At 38.9% G+C, this 20,095-nt stretch overlaps 1 protein-coding gene across 7 annotated transcripts in view; it reads right to left on the bottom strand.

The window, feature by feature from the left end:
- CCDC68 (coiled-coil domain containing 68) overlaps window positions 1-20,095 on the bottom strand; it is a 51,192-nt gene that overhangs the window by 12,659 nt on the left and 18,438 nt on the right. For 6 of the 7 annotated variants that reach the window (XM_059893924.1, XM_059893926.1, XM_059893925.1 and 3 more), the window contains 6 exons: window positions 18,217-18,357; window positions 17,097-17,222; window positions 15,422-15,550; window positions 9,766-9,848; window positions 1,720-1,825; window positions 316-399 (listed from right to left, as the gene is read on the bottom strand). In XM_059893924.1, coding sequence (XP_059749907.1) covers window positions 316-399; window positions 1,720-1,825; window positions 9,766-9,848; window positions 15,422-15,550; window positions 17,097-17,222; window positions 18,217-18,357 — 669 coding nt within the window. The remainder of the gene's footprint in view (window positions 1-315; window positions 400-1,719; window positions 1,826-9,765; window positions 9,849-15,421; window positions 15,551-17,096; window positions 17,223-18,216; window positions 18,358-20,095) is intronic. The other variant, XM_059893930.1, reaches the window with a different exon arrangement.

Consider the following 20,095-nt stretch of genomic DNA (forward strand, 5'->3'; position numbering starts at 1 on the left):
ATTATTAAGAGTACCTCCCCCACAAAGCTATAATTCTTACACATAGAAGACGCACACACACACTCACAAAAAGACATTCATACCCACATAGAGACACATGCATGTCCTCACACACACACATAGACACAGTCACACACAATCACACAGACACACACATTCACATACAGACATACTTGGACACAGTGTCACACTGGCACGCCATCGCACACAAGCACTCACACACACACAGGACACATTCACACACAGGCTCACAAATATACGGAACACACCCACACTCACATTCGTACTGAAATATAGAACAGATGCCCTCCCTACCTGGGCTTCCAGTATGTTAACTTTTTCTTTCAGATCTTCAATTATTTTATCTTGTTCTTTTAAATTATTTTTTAAGCCTTCCATCTAAGATTTAAGAAACACAAATGCAAAAATCTTGTCAGGCAACAGAGAATAGTTCCTTAAGTCAGAAATTGTACAGGTTTCTGTGGTCAAGTAATGTTTATCAAATCAACAAAATTAAATCCCAAGCATTAGTGGACTCAGCAGGCTACAGAAAATAACAGGACAAATTGGCACCTGGGGACGAGAGCACACAGACAGTGCAATTAAACACTTTAATCTTTAGAAAACCTGTTTAAACCAAACTCAGCAGGAGTGCATCCTGTGGGAAGCAACACTCGTCCTTGTTCTGTGTCTCAGTCACCTAACATTTTCATCCTGCATAGGCAGAGGCCAGGGGACATGATGCAAGGCCGTGGTCTGGCATGGGGAAGCTCCCTGCGGCAGAGATCTGGTCAACCAGCAGCATATTAAGGTGAGCCCACTTTGCTTTGGAAGAAAAGCATCTGTTAAGAGGCAACGTGGAACTGGGGGATGTGGGGTGATATCCAGGACGGTGCCAGAAGAGAAGAAACATGTGGATTCCAAGGCTACCTCTGTCATTTAACTACTGTGGGCCTCAGTTTTCTCATCTGTAAAATGAGGACATGGGATGCCCCCTCTGTCCTCCTTGACTCTCAAGTGCTATGACTCAATTCTCTGGCTGTTTGGTGAGGTCCTACCGAAGCAAGCCATGAATGTTACATTTAGGTCAAGAAGGCATTTGAGTTATTTGGAAGGACTCCTTTTAGAAACAAATATTAGGTAGTTTTAAAATAAAAGGATGGATGAAGGTCTGGTTTTAAGTCTAAAGCAGATTCCCAAACCAGATCAATACAAATCTTGACATAAACTGTATGAGTATGCAATTCACCATCCATCTGGCTGCCTTCACGATGACCTCTTCTCTTTCACCTGCCAAGATGTTCCCAGCGAAGAAGGGCCAGGTTACAGGCCTGTGCTAACACACCCTCTACGTAAATTAACCACTTATGAGGTTATGAAAAGAGATCATTTCTTCTTCAAGAAAGGGCTGAATGTCCTAATCTACAAAATCTGCTAAAGAACAGTGTGCATTATCTGGCTCAGAACACTTAAAAAAAAACACCAAAACATCTAAAGAGCAAACACAATTTCCCAAATATCTTCGTTGAGAACATCACAGGTGTTGGCATAGAGACAAAAGAGGACACTGAAAACAGAGCCTTGTCACATGGGGATAAAAAGGAAATGTCAATGCGGAGAAGAATCTCAGTGCTCATAGAGTCCAGGCAAGCCACACGTATTTGGTCTTCTCACTGTAAACATACTAGCTACCAGAGAAACACACTTGATTAATCTGACCTCCTGGATGACACTGCGCAGGTTCTGATGCTGGGAGTGAATCACAAACTGCAGATGAGAGATCTGCTCCTGGAGGAGGGAAATCTCCTTTTGAAGATCCTGGCAACTGGAAATGCAAAGGAAAAAAGAGAGAAAGATTTGCTAAAGCATTATACAGCTATTTTTACAGCTGTGCTACCAGGATCTCCTCACACATGACTCTACTACTGGGCAACATGTGGGTAAGATGCCCAGGGTCCCTTATGCCAAACAAGACACACCGAAGATAAACAGTCATGAAGCACGCTCTGATTAGCTCAGACATGAACTTGAATGAGAAGATCAATTCATGTCAAAAGCTCCTCTCTGGCCACCTGTGACTCCCTCCCTCCATCAGGTAGTTGAGTCAAGTTGCATCGAACCAGGTGAAGCACTTATATATCTAATCTGTCTCATCTAAGAGCATCCACAGACCTAGCAACCATCGGAACACACACATATGGGATAGAACATGGGGCCAGGAATGGAGACTTAACACATATATCAGAAACCAACTTCCAAGGATACAGGGGTTAGTATAGGTTGTGAATTGCCTGTGTTTGTCTTTTTTTTTTTTTTTGGCTTCCTATTTTTGTTAATTCTACTACATGTAGATAAGGCAAGGAAAGAAAAATTAAATTCCAGCTAATATTTTGAGTCCACATTAACCATGGTGAAGAAAGATGACTGAAGTTTGAATTTAGATTATTCATCCTTTCCCAAAGCTCCATTTAAGTAACTGGCATTGATTACATGGCTTTTGACTATTTCTCTTCTTGCCTATATTAATAGAGTTTGAGGCAAAATGCCTTGAGACAAGACCACTAAACTTGGGAGCATTGTAATTTTGGAGTCACATAACCTTTCTAAGCCTCAGTATAACAGGTATAACAATCCCTACCTTTACAGCATTAAAAGATTATACTGTACGCTTAAAGAGATAAAGTGAATGTGCTTTCGGAAAATGAGCGTTTTATAAAGTAATATATTATTTTAGTTTATTAAGGTTTCACAATTAGTAGCCAACATCCAATTCAATCGTAATTCTGATTTTTACAGTCTCTACAAATATTACAAAGGTCATAGAAATTCATGTGACACTATGGTGGAACTTGTTCTCATTTTTTTAAAAAGAGTCTCCATTTTGTTTTACATCATGTACTAAAACATTGCTTCTCAAACTTAATAAGCATTGGAGGATCTTGTTAAATTGTCAGGGATCTTGTTAAGATGTACATTCTAATCCAATAGGCCGGGGTAGGGCTTGAGGGTCTGCATTTCCAACATGCTCCAGGTGTTCCAATGATTTTGCTGGTCCACGAGCCAGGCTTTGAGTGCTTTGAGTAGCACAGCACTAATCTACTACAGTTGTCTCAATAATGTTTAATATACAATAAGGTCGCTCAAAGCCGAGTAACTTTCAGGCAATTTGCAATATTTAAGACAGTCTTGATTTTTTCCCTTGTTCAGTTTTGTATGAGAGAGCTTTTAAAAGAGTTTGTTTTACTGTAGAAAAAATTAATTTCTATAAAACTATAGAAATGTTTGCACAAGTACAAATGATGTATAATGATAGCCATTACTATTTATCCTATGGAACGAAATCATTTATATTATAAAATACTGTACAATTACACAACATATATGGCATAAAATATATGTGAAATGTAGTTCATTATTGTTCATAGCATTAAAAAATGGAAACGATCTAAATGTTCATCAATAGAAGACTGATAAAACAAATTATGCTATATCCATGCTACTTTTATTTTACATATACATATATATAACAGAGATAGACCAATAGACAATTTATATCAAAGATGCTGTTACAGAATATTATAAAAAGGATAGTCTTTTCAACAAATGATATTGTGACAACTGGATACTCATAGGAAAAAATGAAAAAGAAAATTAATCCTAACCTCACTTCATCAAAAAAATAAATTCCATGTAGATAAAACTGGAGACCCAAAAAACTCTCAAAAGATAATATAGAAGAGCATCTTCATGAATTTGGAATAGAGAAAGATTTTTAAAATAGAACTTAGAACAATATTAACTGCAAAGTAAAAGATAAGTTTGACTAGACAAAAATTTTAAACTTCTAGTCATCAAATGAGAGTGAGTAGGATAGCCTCAGAATCTCGGTAACATAAATTAATAAAGGCATTGTATCCAGAATATATAAGGAACATCTACAAATCAATGGAACAGGAACCCAGCAGAAAAATTAGAAAGTGACTCAAAAAGGCACTTCACAAAAAAAGATAGGTTGTGGACATAAGGATCAAAGCAACACAGAAGGCAAACAGAAATCTGGCCCATAGCTGGTGCTGAGATTCAAAATTGCTCCAGAGAGAAGGGAAAGAAAGAGAAAAGAAAAGGAGGAAAGAGCAGTCAGACTCAGGACTTTCCTGGGGAATAACGAGAAAGAACTTGGGATGCTTTGCAGAGCCAGGTCAGCTTGGAAAATTCATAAAATATGAAAATACTGTATATTATTAAAGGTGAGTATTCAAAATGGTCTCACCGTGTCTTATGATGACCCAGAACTCGGGGACTGAATGGACAAAAAAGTCTTTAGAAGGATGGGAGTGGGTAGATATGTTCTCCAAAGTAGAAAACTCAGGAAATTTCCCCATATATTTCATGAGAATATTACCATCAAGCTCACCGTAAATAAATAAAAATCTGAAGCAGGTCTTAAGATGGAAGAAAAGTATTTCTGGAAGCACTCTGGAAAGCGTAGGGGTTTCAGACTTATCTGCATTATACACTAGAACAGTGATTTAAGGAAGTTGCAAAAAAAAAAAATCTCTTAGGTTTGTTCAATAAACAGAAAACCTAGTCATCCATTTAAGGTCTTTGAATGTGAGAATATAGCTAAATAAGCTGCATTTGAGCTCCCTTTAATCTCTGTTATTTATCTTTCACTTGAAGCACTCAGTGCTTTCAGTTGAAGCACTCAGTCTTAATGTACTAAAGCAAAACAGTAAGAAGAAACATAATGAAGGCCAGGCCTGGGAAAGGAGGCCAAACGTCTGTATCTAGGATTTATGCTCTGCCTCCCAATGCCTCAATATAAATACAAAGTCAATGTTGAAATTAAAATAGAATTGAAAACTGCTGCTTCCAGAAAGAGGTAGAAGATGTGTTTTCCCCTATTCTTCCTATTAAGTCAACCCAAAACCTGAACATTATACATCAACAAACACAAGAAGACTCTGAAAGGTGGAAAGAAGAAGGAACACTAGCTTGGGACCTTGGGATCCAGGGAACAACACAATGGTGAGTTCCCTGGGTTTTCTTTTTGCTTCATACATGCTAGGCTTGGAGCTGAGAAAGTCCACAGCCTAGAAAGGGCAATGGGAGCAGAGAAAAAGCCCAAACAAAAAGAGAGGAAAACCTTGGCTCCACCCTTTTGAGAAAGGGAACTGAGGATGCTGTCTCAAATCACTACGGATGGAGAGTGAACAGAGTACCATTTCTGGTCTTCATGTTAGATTCCCCAGTGTTCAAGAGAGGAAGTCAATCTTATCTTTAACTTGCAGAAATGTGAAAACAAATGGTGTGTCTTTAGTAACATGGGATGACCGTGGAATAAGTACTAGGCAAGAAGCACATCCTCAATCTCTCTGTTGGCCAATGTCTGCCAAAGACTTGGTCAAAGGAAATCAAGGTCATGAAGGACTGTCTCTCCAACCAATTGTCAGGATACTTTAAAATCTATTTTGGGGTTAACTTCCACCATCCGAGGTAGCATTATTGAGTCCTGCCACACTGCCCTCTGCTGCTCACTGTTAAAATGGCTTTGATTGAATTGTTCTTTGGCGGCATGGTATCCTTTTTAAAAGTATTTTCTGAGGTACAGCTTCTGTGTTTACTATAATGATTTTGTTGAAGACATCGTTCACGGTACTTTTTATGAACATATCCTGGAAATTTTTCTCTCTGGCCTTATAGATACATTAAAAAGAACTGGACGTTTCCTAAAGAACTGGTTGGGTTTAGTCACTTGGACATTGTGAATCACAAAACTAATCATAATTTTCTCGTTGGGTTGGCTGCTAGAAAATTTAAAATTGAGTCAGTGGTCCACTGTGAGCACGTGTAAACATTTTGTGGGCCAACCTCATTATATACCTGTTCTTGTATCTCCTTGGCCTTCTCATCTAATCTATTTCCAGTTAAAGGATTATGTTATTTTTATGTAGTTTTTGTAAATGATCTTATATTTTCTTAGAACTCAGGGTACATAAATACGTAATTGCAAAGGGTATGAAGAACATGAGGATGGCCATATTTGCACAATCCCAGAACATAACCCTTTTAAGTCTTTATAAATTGTACTTATTATCAGGGATTAATGCATTATGCTGTTTATAGGAATGAAAATTCCAGAAGAAATAAAAAGAGCTAGATACTGAGAGACAAAATGAATGCAATAAAAGTGGCAACTGAAACTATGTTGCATGTACCCAATGCTGCTACTTCTGGGCACAGTACTCATGGCCAGGCATTGGGCATATGAATAACCCCATATGGAATTCCCACTTGAGAGAGAAGATAGTGAGATTGGTGGCATCCTGGAGCTTCTTTGAAGCTATGAAAAAATCATACTAGAGTCTACAGGGACTCAGGTTTCCTGCTATTTAGGATTTGATGTTTCTTTGGACCTTTATGGTGGCCATTACTAAATGTGAGTCCCCAGTGGAAGAGAGGGAAACTGACGATCACAACCATAAGAATAGGAGACGCCAGGTCCTTACCTTTCCCAGGCCAGACCAAGGTGAAAGAATAAGCAAGACGTAGGTATAGCTCTGTTCACATTTGAACCAAAGCTCAGGAATATGTATTACTATTGCCAGTCAAAATCTTCCCCATTGTTGTTTTCAGTGGTAGCACTAAATGGGTGGGGGATGGGGGGGGGCTTAAGACAGCCCTCAAAACTACCAAAGATAAATGTACAATGTAAGTAACAACAGTATGCTTTGACAGGCAACCACATCTTCAAGATACCCTGTTTCTTCCTCTAAGGAATGTACCATCCCTAAGCAGCTTCTACAGGTATAGAGAAGCTAACACACTACTTGTCTTTACAAAGCCCAAATGTGTTCCCCAAGGGATAACTCTAAAATGGGCCTGTGTGTTTGTCTGTGACATCACAGGGCAGAGAGAGAAGTTGGAAAACTGCCTTCTACTCGTAGCCACACAGGGGACTGAGGAAACCAATCAGAGAAAAGGTCTCTGGAGTTTCCAGAAATAAGAGAAAAAAAGTCAAGTCTCCTCTATAGAAGAACAAGCATAGGCTTTGCTACGGCAATACTAGAGCCCAAACTCCCAGCCCTACAACTTCTGGAAAGCTGAGTGATCTTGACAAGTCATGTAACCAATTAGAAGCTCTGTTTCCTTCCTGAAAGGTCGATGGAAAGATTAAATTAAATAAGGTACCTCGGGTTACTTTATAAACTGAAAGGCACTACGCATGTGTCAGTTAGTACTGATGGTAGTAGAAATATGGGGTCAACCTTGTTTTTAAAAAAGATGCTTCTGCCAAACCTTTTTACTCCCGTTAACAGTAATTGTGAGTTTCTGCTGTATAACAAAGTGAATCAGCTACAAATATACATACACACCATTGTAAAGCAATTATACTCCAATAAAGATGTTAAAAAAAAAAAAGTAATTGTGAGGATTAGCTTAATATAATGGTACATACATTATCCATATGCAAGAAGAAACTCTTTTTCTTCTGAATTATAAAAGCTTAAAAGTTATCCTCAGAGATGCTTTCTAATATTAGAAATGCCAAGTTACAACATATTGAATTTTTTAATCTCTTTGTCAAAATTGTAGAATGAAACTCACTGCAATTCAAGAAAGTCATGGCACCTATCAAACTATCTGTTTAAGGGAAATTAAATCACCCATAGCCCCCTGCTCAGGGAAGAAGCCCTAGGCTATTCTTTGAGTAAGGGAAGGCCACCCACAAGGATGGGAGAGGACGCCTGCCAAAGGCTATTGGTTGGATGTCAAAGCAGGGGTTGGTCAAGATGATCTATCTGGCCAATACAGGAAGTAGTATTAGGACAGTCACACTCTTTCCTCTGGAATCTGAAAGGAAAATACAGAGACTATAAACCAGCTGTTGAAAAATGGTGGGAAAAGGTAATGAATCATCCAGGAAGAACAAAGAACAAGAAAAGAGTGAAACTGCATAAACACGCATCACTAAGTGGGATCAGCAAAAGAATCTGGTTTTTCAAATCACATTAGGTGCTAAAGGGTTGTCCTCCTGTCTTCCCATGAGTACATCTTCTTTATGGCCATATCTATTCAGTCTTAACCTAACAGAAATCCTATTTATGGTAGCTTAACCAAGTCTCTATTGCTTTAGCTAAAAGAATCTGACTCATACTGATTTCATTTTCTTGTCACTTAGCAAAGTGAATACCTCTACACACGGCTCAAAATAACAAGTAAAATAAATATTTGTGATACCTACAATTTATGAAAACTGCACAAGCCAGGATGTTCAAACACCTTTCTGGAAACACAGAAGCTCCATTTCCCTCAAGATATTTCTAAAACCTCCTCAAGAGCTTTTTGAGAATTCTTTATCCTGACTGCTCATATATAATAGGACTGAAAGAATAGATCAGTTTGGTTTTTAAAACCATTACATTTTTGGCTCAAAGACTGACAAAACCTCTATTATCAATAAAAAATCATTTTGTAAAGAATAAATCAAACTCATTGTCTGGACTCTTAATGGAAGGCACAGTGTACCAGCTGTAGTTCTGCTGCACGGAAAAGCTCTCTTTAGGGAAAAAAAAAAAAGAGGTAAGCCAAAAATGTACTTAGAGTTAAATTATGAGTATATACAAGTAATTCCAAAGACTTATGGATATTTTCCATAGTATTTCCTTTATTCTCTACAGAGATGTACAGTGCTATGAAACTCAGACGTCCACCTTCTGGGGCTACATGCGTGTTCACAGGGAAGCATATGAAGAAATTAATATCAGTGGTATCCCAGTGTGTTTCAAATATGTAGGTACAATTGCCAGGGTCAGCCCAGTTCTGGACTTTGGCTTATGAGGTCCAATGAAGAGAAAGAGAGATAATGGGAAAGGAAAAGGAAATAGGAAAAAATCAAAAGACCAAGAGAAAGTGATGTCTGAGCATATGTTATTGAATAAATGAGAATAAGAATATGTACATTCTGAGATTCATAATAGTGCCTAGAGCAATAGCTCTAGAGGGATGAACTAAGATCTTGAAATAGATTTGACTTTGAATGTTATATCAGAATATATAACGATTGTGGTAAGCTTAGAATTAAAAGAAAAGAAAAAAAAGAAAGGAAAGGAAAAGAAAAGTTCAGGAAATTTCATATGATATGAGTTATTCTATGATATTTCAGAGAATTTTTCTAACAGCAGCTGAGTAGTCAAGCCATTCGAGATCCATAAACCCATAAATCCACCCCTACCCCAGCACACAAGGACCAGGACTGCTTGTGAATTACTAGTATTTGTAAGTAAGTCCCAAGAGCTAAGGATGATTTTCACAGTATTTCCTTCCTTCTCAACAAAGTTGGGAGCACGACAAACCTATCTTACAATTCCACGTGTGGGCTAGCTAATTTAGTGCCGGCTGTAGCAGAGACCCATCAACAAAATCAGAAGCATCAGGGGAATGGAGACCTCAACAGCATCCTCTTCAGCACCAAGGGTAAACAGGGAGGGGACAGGCTCATTCACTCTTCAAAAGGATTAACGAACCACCACACACATGTACACACACCAGTTTCCCTGTACCCCCAGCGACCTCTGCCCCGTCCAGATTCCCCAGTGGGTAGGGAGGGAGAGGCACATGACTGTTAATGCTAAGAAATCTCCCTTCCTCCTGCACTTTCAGGCTTCCTTTCCCTTGGGGGATAGTTGCCGTCTATCCACTGGTCAGTGGACCCGAAGAGAGGAAAGATACCAGGAACTGCTTTTACTTAGGAGATTTGCAAACCTTTTAGCATATGTAGCCTTGGATTTGAGATGCAGCAGCTTGTTTTCCAAAGACAGTTTTTTTTCTAGCAGTGTTCTCTTTTCCTAGGAGAAGATAAAATACATTTTTTGCTCATTTCTTTTCCTTTATTTCTCTCTCTCTCTCTGTCTTTTTCTCTCTCGTTCTTTCTCTCTATGTGCGTGTGTGTTCAGCAAGGAATTCTTGCAAACTGTTCGCAAAAGATGCTTCTTGTAATACTAGAAATATGTTTTGAGCTAAAGAGCTAATTTCATCTGGAGCTGTTACAACCCACCCCAGTGAAGTCCGGGGCAGGCATTCTCCTGCATGCTTTACAAGTGTAACAGGGAAGAGCCAAATCAGACTACATGTTAAATCTGTTTCTTTTACTTGAACCTTTGCTTTCCGCTGCTTCTGTTCACTAAAAGGATACAGTCTATGCATAATGGCCTGCCTCGGGGAACCCTGCCCCTCTGCCTGAATGTTAAACCAAAGTGCCTTTGTTCAGGGAAACATGCAGACCCTGTTCCACCCGTGGATGGCTGCAAGAAACAAGAAATTAACACATCCCCTCCCCGAGGCTGGCCATTCCAGGTGATATTTGCAAAACTTAATGGCCTTTTTACTTTACTTCCTCATCCCCTCCCCCTCTGTGCTATAAAAGAAACGGACATCCAAACCCCGATAAGATGGTTATTTTGAGACTTTAGTCGGCCATCTTCTCCGTCTGCCGGCTTTCTGAGTAAAGTCGTGTTCCTTGCCTCAACACCTCGTCTCCGATTTATTAGCCTGTCGTGCGGCGAGAAGAGCGATTTTGGACTCGGTCACACACGTCGCTCAAGGACAGGTCAAGACTAGTTGTCTTCACTGCCCTCGCTTGTCTGGAGAGCTTTGCTTTGGCCCCTCCCCCAGTCCACTGCTCAGTCAAACTTCTCTTCTGTCTCTCCATCCCGCCCTAAATGCTAACTGCTTGCCCATCTCTCTCTAGACACTGGCTCTCCTATCATTCCACCTGCTTCTCCTCCGTTAGTCTGAGTTGTTGGTATCCAAGGATATTATTGCACTTGTCTTGATACCTACCTGCTTACATGGCATCTGTCAGAGGTAGAAAAGTAGTAAATGTATATTTAGTGAAGGATCAAGGCCATAAGTGATAAAGTCACTTCCTAATTAGGATATAACAGAAATTTTGACATTGTGAAAGAATCCCTGAAGAAATACCTTATTGTCATCATTAAACCAAACTGTCTCCATCCAACAGGAAAATAGACAAGTCCATGAAAAACCAAGCTGGGATGATTGTGTTCTTTTTTATATCTGATGGAAATAGATGCTTTGACAGTATTTACAATGCTGTTTAAAATCATTCCTTCTGTAGTATTTATATGGGTAAAATACAAGACAGTGCCGTTATAGCAAAAATCTCAGTCTTTGGACATGGACCAACCTGGTTCTGAAACTTTGTGACTGTGTTAAGTTTTGCCAAGGTTTTAACCCCTCTAGACCTTATCATTGTTAAGAAAAATTAACCAAAACTTGTAAATCAAAATATATTATTTTAATGTCATATTGGGTCATTGTTTAATAACCTGACACAAGGATTTTTTAATTCTCTTGGAGAATTTCTTTGTGTGTGACTTTATTATTTATTATTTGATTAGAGCCCTGACTTTGTGAAGTTGCATGTTAATTTGTGGGTTTCTGCCTAGTAGAAAAGGTAATCCCAAAGGTTATGGTTTATTGCCTTAAAGAATATTAACTAGCTTTGTATCTAACCTAGTAATCCTATTCTCTATTCCTTTTTTCAAAATGCATGTAAATAGCCAATTTCAAAAAATATTTTATTTAAACCAGCTTTACAGTCTTACTGGTTCCCTCATTAATTTATGAGTTGACTAAAACATCTGACATGTATTCATTCTATATCTGTTTGAGTCATGTTTTTGACTTTTTGAGCATCCCTAAGATGGGGATAATACTATCTATACTGAAATGTTGGGATGATTGGAGATGTATGTGAATGGTCTACATGCTTCTCTGAAACATATTAGGACCTCAATATATAATAATTTGAAGGTGCCAAATACTTCATATCTTATGTGCTCTATTATTTTTAAAATTTATACTTTTTCAAAAATTTCCTGTAGCATTCTTGTCACATATATTAGATATTGTTCTGGTGTAGCCTTAGTTGATCTGAGGGATCAATATACTCTTTGCAAGCTTATTATGACACTTGGATCATCAAAGAAACACATCACTGATAATATATTTTGAGTTTATAGGAGGAAAAATGGTGTTTAACAAGCATTCTTTCTAATGGGCTTACTCTCAATTCATGAATCTTTATCACCAGGGTTCAAGGAGACCAGACAGCTGGACCAGTAAATGTTCTGCCTTGGTCAAGCCTCCAGTATTTAGCATGGACTCTTTTTTTAATTTAATTTTTATTTTATATTGGAGTATAGTTGATTTACAATGTTGTGTTAGTTTCAGGTGTACAGCAAAGTGGTTCATTTATACATACATGTATATCCGTTCTTTTTCATATTCTTTCCTATATAGGTTATTACAGAATATGGAGTAGAGTTCCCTGTGCTATACAGTAGGTCCCTGTAGCTTGGACTCTTAATGCTCCCTCTCTGACAACACAGAAAATCACACTACATCAGCTAGCACTTCTCAGGGACAGTGTCTTCTGGGAAGGGAAAGGCGTTCACAGCACCACCCAGTGGGCAATCCACTCTTGCCAAAACCACACCTCTGAAGAGCGTAAGGGTTCCCTCACCTTATTGATCAAGGTGGAGTGGACACCAACTTAAATCATTGCCATATGTTAACATCTAAATGATTTAGGAACCAATGATATCCTTTTTATCCCACATCAGAGAAGATGTGGGCATAATAGAAAGGATTGTGAACTGCTACCTGGAGGACTGTGGAATAGTCCCTCATTCGCACTGTCCTCGTTTATAAAATGATGATGAGGAATTAGGTGGTCTCAAAAGAGCCTTTGAGCTCTAAAATTCTAATAGAGCTAAATCCATGACACTGGAAAACAAATATGATGCAACAGAAGTGCACTGCCAGCCAAAGGAACATATGCCATATTAAAATGCTCTTATTGGGCAGTTTTGCTGGCTTATCACTGTGTTTATGGAATTCATTCTCACTGCATTCCTGATTAAAGTGGGACAGATGGTGAAGGTTTGAAGTAATGTGTTCATTACCAGACCTCATACCACTAATGGCTATTTACTGGAGCAGTGGCTTGTGCAAGTGAGTAGAAAATGAATCCTTCTCCAGGGGGTACCCACCACCAAGGCAGTATTTATCAACCTTTGTTGTGGATGTTCATTTTTAATTTTCATTTCCTTTTTGAACTCATGGCCTTTTCTTACTAATACAAAGGCCTCAGTACCACCTCCTCTCATTCCGATACACACTTCCCTCCTGAGAAACCCTTCATCACAGCCTTTATCCTCACTATCTCCTTAGACCAAGATGTTACCAAGCTTTGCTTCTTATAGTTGTATTTATTTGCGTGATCATTTTACAAATGTAATGTATCTTTAAACTAAATATGTTTAAAAAATAAAAATAAAACTCCTGCACATTTTCCTTCCACTGCATTCCCACCTACTTCCAGAGATTCCAAAAGACTCCACTCTAGGAAGTCACTGAACTAGAATGTTCTGGAAGGTTCCTGCATGGCCTTGCTGAACCATGGGCATTCTGTCCACTTACTATGTCACAGAGCTCCTAGAGACAGCTCTCCATTATGGGTCAATATCAAGACAAATGCTAGGCCATCACTTCTCAAAAATGTCTGCCAGTCTCTAAGCCACTTAACCTTACTCTGGGGTCCATCCCTACCTTCAGTTGGATGTCAGCTTCCCTAAGGACCCCTGGGAGAATGAATGAAAGGAGATCTGGGCAGTTCCTTGAGTCTTACACCACCCAGATATATTACATTGCAATCTCCACAAAGAGACTGTATCTGGTTCATTCACAAATAGATATCTAGCTTGGAGCTCTGCCTGGTCCACGGTGGGAGCTCAAATATTGTTGAATAAATAGTCCAGTGACTATACCCCAGAATTCTGAGATGAACTCACATCCAGTACAGATTTCCTGGGGTTTCTAGAAAATAGAAATTACATTACACTATTTTTTTGTTAATTTTCAGGGACTGACAGCTGACCAGTAAACATGACCCAGAGTTACTGGGTTTGAGGTGACCGCAAATCTAAATTTAAATGTCAAGCTGGTTAATCAAGTAGTTTGATTAAACAACCCTATTTGCATTCCAGAATTGTCTTCCTTTCCGAAATGCAAACGTTCCTTGTGCTATCTTAGTTTGCTAAACTATTTATTACAGGATAAATATTCTAACATTGCGAAGTATTCATCCAAATGTTACAGTTTGTCCAAAACATCATAATTATAAACTGTTACACGAGGGCAAACCAGCTACTTGAGGACATTTTAGCCCTGTGATTTTGGCTAAAGTAAGACACTCAGCATCACCCACCGTGCAACACAGATGTAGCTGTATATTATTATTATTAGATTCAGTTAAGGTTGGGCTTATTTAATTTTCGTGATTTCCTCATAGGACCTTCATTAAGATCACAAATTCAGCCAAACTCACAGTGTTATAAATTAAATTCTTGGGAAATATGTAAAAAATTAATCAAGGTTTCTCAGGCAAATATCCTGAATGTTGAAATGTGATGCTTTTGAAGTGATAGTTCTAAAATAGCTTCAATTCAAGGAGACTCATAAAAAAAAATAAGACTGAGAAGAGTGGAGGAAAATCAGGGAATTCATGTAATAAATATAAAAATGTACTGGGCAATATTTACTAGAAGTTAAAGTCTGTATTCTTATCTACTCCAACTCAGTTTCAAAGATGCCAGTTTTCTATTGGTTTGTTTTACTATTAAAAAATATTGCTTGGTTTACCTGAATTCTAAATTCTAAGGCATGCAAAACGAAATTTATGTGCTCACCTTTTGTGTGTATTTGGAGGGCCAGCTACTTAAAGGAACACTGCATGAAACTTTTAATAATTTTTGTTCTATTATTACTCTTCCCTAAATTTGGCCGAGCCGTGCGGCGTGCCCCCTGCACTGGGAGCGTGGAGTCTTAACCACTGGACTGCCAGGGAAGTCCCAAGAATGTCTTTTCTTAATTGTGAACTATACCTGTCCTAGGGCAGCCATAGGTTTTTATAAATCTAAAGGGGACTTGGGTGGCCAAAAATAAACACTTCACTGACTCCAATACATAAAAATGCTACAATTACAAGGATTCGCTATATTATTACTAGCAGTAGGTAGACTTTGTGATCTTTTCCATTATTTCTATTCATAGCCTCACATGTTTCCCCTTTCTAAGCCATACATTTACCAGAAAAAAAAGTGACAGATAATGAATGATTCGACTGCAATATTTGTAAAGAGGTAAATCAGTAACTACAATACACATCATATTAAATGTGTAAGGGAAGAAATGAACATTATTGAGTCCATCCTAAGATCTTAGGAGTTGCAAAGAGCACTCTCACTTAACGTTATTTATTTTCATATTATCTTCTTTAATTCTCACCCTAACCCTGTCAGGAAGAAATCCCTTTAATTCTCCACAGGCCTACCTTTTCCATTCTCTGTACAAGATTCTCCAGTTCTGTGATTTGATTATGTTTTTCTTCAAGCTTTTCAGCAATTTGATTCAGATTTTCAACATGTTGCTTCAATTTCTGTTCTTTTTCAAGTGTGTTAACCTTTTGTCAGAAAAACAGTTGTCAGACTATTGTTTTCATTAAACCTATACAGCTATTATCTCCCTCTAAAATTTTCTGAGTAGCCAAAAATATTTAATAATTCACACTTGTTTAGAATTACTTCCTTGAATTCAGTCTTTCTTCAAAATAAACCTGATGGACTACAGAAACACTAAATCAATGGAGAATTAATAACATATAAATATTATTTCTAGAATGTTGACATTTGCTCCCATAAAGCATACTCTGTGAACTGATATAAGAAAGGGAGACAAAAATTTAAGAAAAGCAAAACTTTTGACTTTTTCTCAACAAAACTTATCTAGAACAGAAATAAAATCTTATAGATTCAAGTAAAAAGTGTTTTCTTTTTAACCAGAAAGTGTCATAAAAGCAGAATAATTATCCCCCCTGTGTCAGGGGGTTATCTCCTAGGCATAGAGCAGGAGTTATACTAAAAGACATAGGAGAGAAGTCTTCAGCGGGCAGCCCATAGGCCACACTTGGGAGTGTTTCAACTGACTTGTAACTGACATGCGCACCCACATCTGCTTGTGTGTTTAACAGAACTCAAGGTTTTACGGTTAGAAAAAAAAAGTGTCTGACTTCCCTTGAAAATACCAGGTGGGCATTCCTGCCCAGACACTCCCTTTGCTGGGACGTGGGCACTCCCGTCCACACACACCTGCTCACTCTTTCACGTAGGTACTTTATCTGCACCCTGCATGCCTAGGAGTTTGTGACCATCAGCACCCCAACCTGAAGCTTGAGGGCGCGTCGCCTGTGCAGCGGATTCCTACTGTGCTTCCCTGGGGACCCTCCTAGGGCCTGAGCTGGCAGAGACCCAGGTGCCCCACCCGCGCCTGAATGAGCTTCCCTCTTTTGAGTTTTGGCCAACACACACATACACGTTTCCCTTTTCCAGTCCTAGAATACATTCTCCAGATAAAGTTCTACTGGCCCTAGGACACATATTTCAGATTCAAAAACAACCAAACTGTAGGTGTGCGTCTATGATATAGAGACACCCATATACACACACATATATATTTGTATGATTTTATATTTTAATTTATATATTAAATATAAAATATATAATTTTATATGAAATATATATATGTACATATACATACATGTTTTTGTTCGTTTACTCTGAAGAACGTATTCCAGGACCAAAAAAACTTTGAAACCATTTATGTAGCCCAACTTTTTCATTTTAGAGTCAAATCAGAGAGACAGAGTGATTCGAACTGGGTCACCTAGTTAGTCAAAGGCAGAACCAGAAGAGAAGCCACTGGCCAGTGTCATGAGGCCAGCCCTGATTTCTAGGCTGGGTGGCAGGGCTCTGGGCAAGGGGGGCATAATATCCGGGTACCAGGCTAAACAGGGGTGGGGGGAGATCAGGGCAGAAGACGGGCAGCTTGCCCTTCCAGGGGCTGGCCAAGTCACGTGGCCACTACTTGTTTCACATCTAACTCCTCCCCAAAAGAGAGACTTGAACAGCTTGGAGGTTAGTTCACCAGTATGCAAGCTGCTAGCTCGGTACCTGGAGTAAGTGTCTACTGTCCTCATGCTTCTGTCTAACTTCTTTAGACTGTGTTTGATAGTTTTCAAATAATCTCTGGGCCACATTTCTCAGAGCCGCTGCCCCTGCTTCTCTGGAGGCTTCGAGCTAGAAACAAAAGGTCACTGTGCATGTTTTGACTTCTACAATAAAAAGGGTTAAAGACAGAACAGTTTGATGGGCAACCATAAATACAGAGGCTGTAACCGTACAATTTGCACCTTCATAGACAATGGGTAAGAGGAAAGATGCTGTTATCTGGTAAGAAGAAAACATAAAATGAGAACCCCCTATTTATTGGGGCTGTCATGCAGGTGATTTGCACTGGCCAGGCCAAAGCGAGCTGTATGAACATCAGTGCCCTGCATATATAAACCACACCCCTGCAAAGTGTCCCCCAGTGCCCCATCAGCTTATACACGTATTTGCAAACGTTTTCTTATCATTGGCCACAGCAGTACTAAAAGACATATTTCCTGAAATAGAAGGAGGACAAGATTGAAGTATTAGGGGCAATATCGACAAAGTGTCATGAATCTTTCAAAGATTTAACCTAAAGAAATAATCAAGGATGGCTGCAAAGATCGACCCACTAAATCACTGTAGGACTGTATATAAAATAAGCCAAAAAAGGAAAATATAAGGCACCCAACAATAGATTAGCTAAATAAAACAATGAGACATTTGACTATGAGTGCTCTAATTAATATGCAATTTTTAATATCTAATTATTACATATATAAAGACTTTTAAATTTTACTGTAGTAATAACATGAGACCTGCCCCATTAACAGGTTTTTAAGTGTACAGTACAGTATTAAATATAGGCACAGTACTGTACAGTAAATCTCTAGAACTTATTCATCTTGTACAACTGAAACTATACCCATTGAACTTTTGTAAAATCTTTTTTAATAATAAAAATCACCTTCAAAATAAAACAGTGAGATTTAATTGATCAAATGTAAAAGGGCTTCTCTAAGTATGTGAGCACATGTGTGGATTTATGGATGTGTGTGGATGTCTATCTAATTTCACAGATGCACAAATCTATCCTATTGGCACAAAGTACAAAATTAGAAATTTCTCCTACTGGTCATACCTTGATTTTCAACACTTCATTCTCTTTGTTCATTTCTAAGAGCTGTAGGTCTTTTCCTTTTATCCTTTCCATGAGCAGATCCAAACTGCAACAAGAGGGATCCAGTTCAGAGTCAAAGCCATTTTGGATGTGTCCACAGTGCTGAAATGAACAAACAAGAAAATCATTCACCTGACTTTTCCTTTTCTCTACTAACTTTGATAACAATAATTATCACTCAGTATTACATATGTCAAGGAGGATTCAGATCAACACAAATAAATCTTTTGAATCTTAAATATCAATGGGAAGTTCCAGATGAAATGCAGCTGGCCTCTATATTTGCTCAAATTTGAATAGATTCTTATATTAAAAGGAAGGTGGAGGTACATCTTTCATGCCTTTTATGTTCCCTACAGTTTTGTTTTTTATAGAATTTTTTTTTTTAATTTTATTTATTTATTTATGGCTGTGTTGGGTCTTCGTTTCTGTGTGAGGGCTTTCTCTAGTTGCGGCAAGCGGGGGTCACTCTTCATCGCGGTGCGCGGGCCTCTCACTATCGCGGCCTCTCTTGTTGCGGAGCACAGGCTCCAGACGCACAGGCTCAGTAATTGTGGCTCACGGGCCTAGTTGCTCCGCGGCATGTGGGATCTTCCCAGACCAGGGCTCGAACCCGTGTGCCCTGCATTGGCAGGCAGATTCTCAACCACTGCACCACCAGGGAAGCCCTCCCTACAGTTTTAAATATACTATTAAGACCTTTTAAGGAGATAAATGATATCCACAAAGCCAGTTGTTTGTTTTTTTTAATCTAACACATCTGCTGACCTTCTGTGGTTTGAGATGGCCGAGGCAGACATACTGGCAACACAATTCATCTGCATTCCCAAGAAGCTATTCCTATTAAGGTCTCCAAAAACCTCCCCATTGTTATAGCCAATGGTCGACAACTAGCCCTCAATTTACTTAACCCACAGACGCCATTTGACACAGCGGTCCCTCCTCACTTTCTGAAACCCATTTTTTCCTTGTCTTCAGTAGCTCCATTCTCTCCTGTTTATCCCCCTAATTCACTAGTCTCACTTCTCAGCCTCCTGTGATAGATTCTTCTTCTTCCCAACATCTAAATATCAGAACTCTCAGGACTAAATGCTTAGATGTTCTCTCCTTTCTATCCACACTGATATGTTTGGTGATCTCCTCCAGTTTCAGAACTTTAAATACCATCCTTACTCCCAAAATCTCTACCCCATAGCCTGGACCTTCTCTACCAGACTTCTACCCTCAACTCCAGAATCAGATATCCAACCTCCATCAGAAACCTCCACTCGGAAGTCTGATAGGCAACTCAACATAGTCAGAACTGAATGTTTGATCTTTCCTATCATTCACAAACATTAACCTCTTTTTCAGTTTCAGAGCACTTAAGAAAATAATTGGAGTGAGTTGTGTTAGTTTAGGAGCTGAGGATGACAAAGAAGGCTCTGTTTATACATCTTACGCTATGTTCTAGTGTTCTCTGTGGCCGTCCTACAGAGTGGATAACACTGGCATTGATGAGGTGCATGTGGCTCAGGTGAGGTTTAACCTGGCATAATCCAGACAAGGCTAAGTGCACATTGTTTGACCTTAAGAATAAAAGGCTGGTCACAGGGGAAGGGGTGCATTTAAGCTTATTGACTGATCACACAGCCTAATGGCTTCAACTGGGTGTCCATTGGTGTGGCCCAGGTGAACCTAAAAGCTTGTACCTTTGTCTGTCGTTGGAACATGTTGCTGTCATGTATCCCGGCTGAGCCAATATCTTCCCATACAATTTAGATAAGTAAGCCAAGTTTAAAATATTCAAGTAAGAGCTGGCCATTCCAATCTGATCCTACTAATGACATCTGTAGTTAAA

This window comes from Balaenoptera ricei, chromosome 14, assembly GCF_028023285.1.
Source record: "Balaenoptera ricei isolate mBalRic1 chromosome 14, mBalRic1.hap2, whole genome shotgun sequence".
NCBI classification, from domain to species: domain Eukaryota; kingdom Metazoa; phylum Chordata; class Mammalia; order Artiodactyla; family Balaenopteridae; genus Balaenoptera; species Balaenoptera ricei.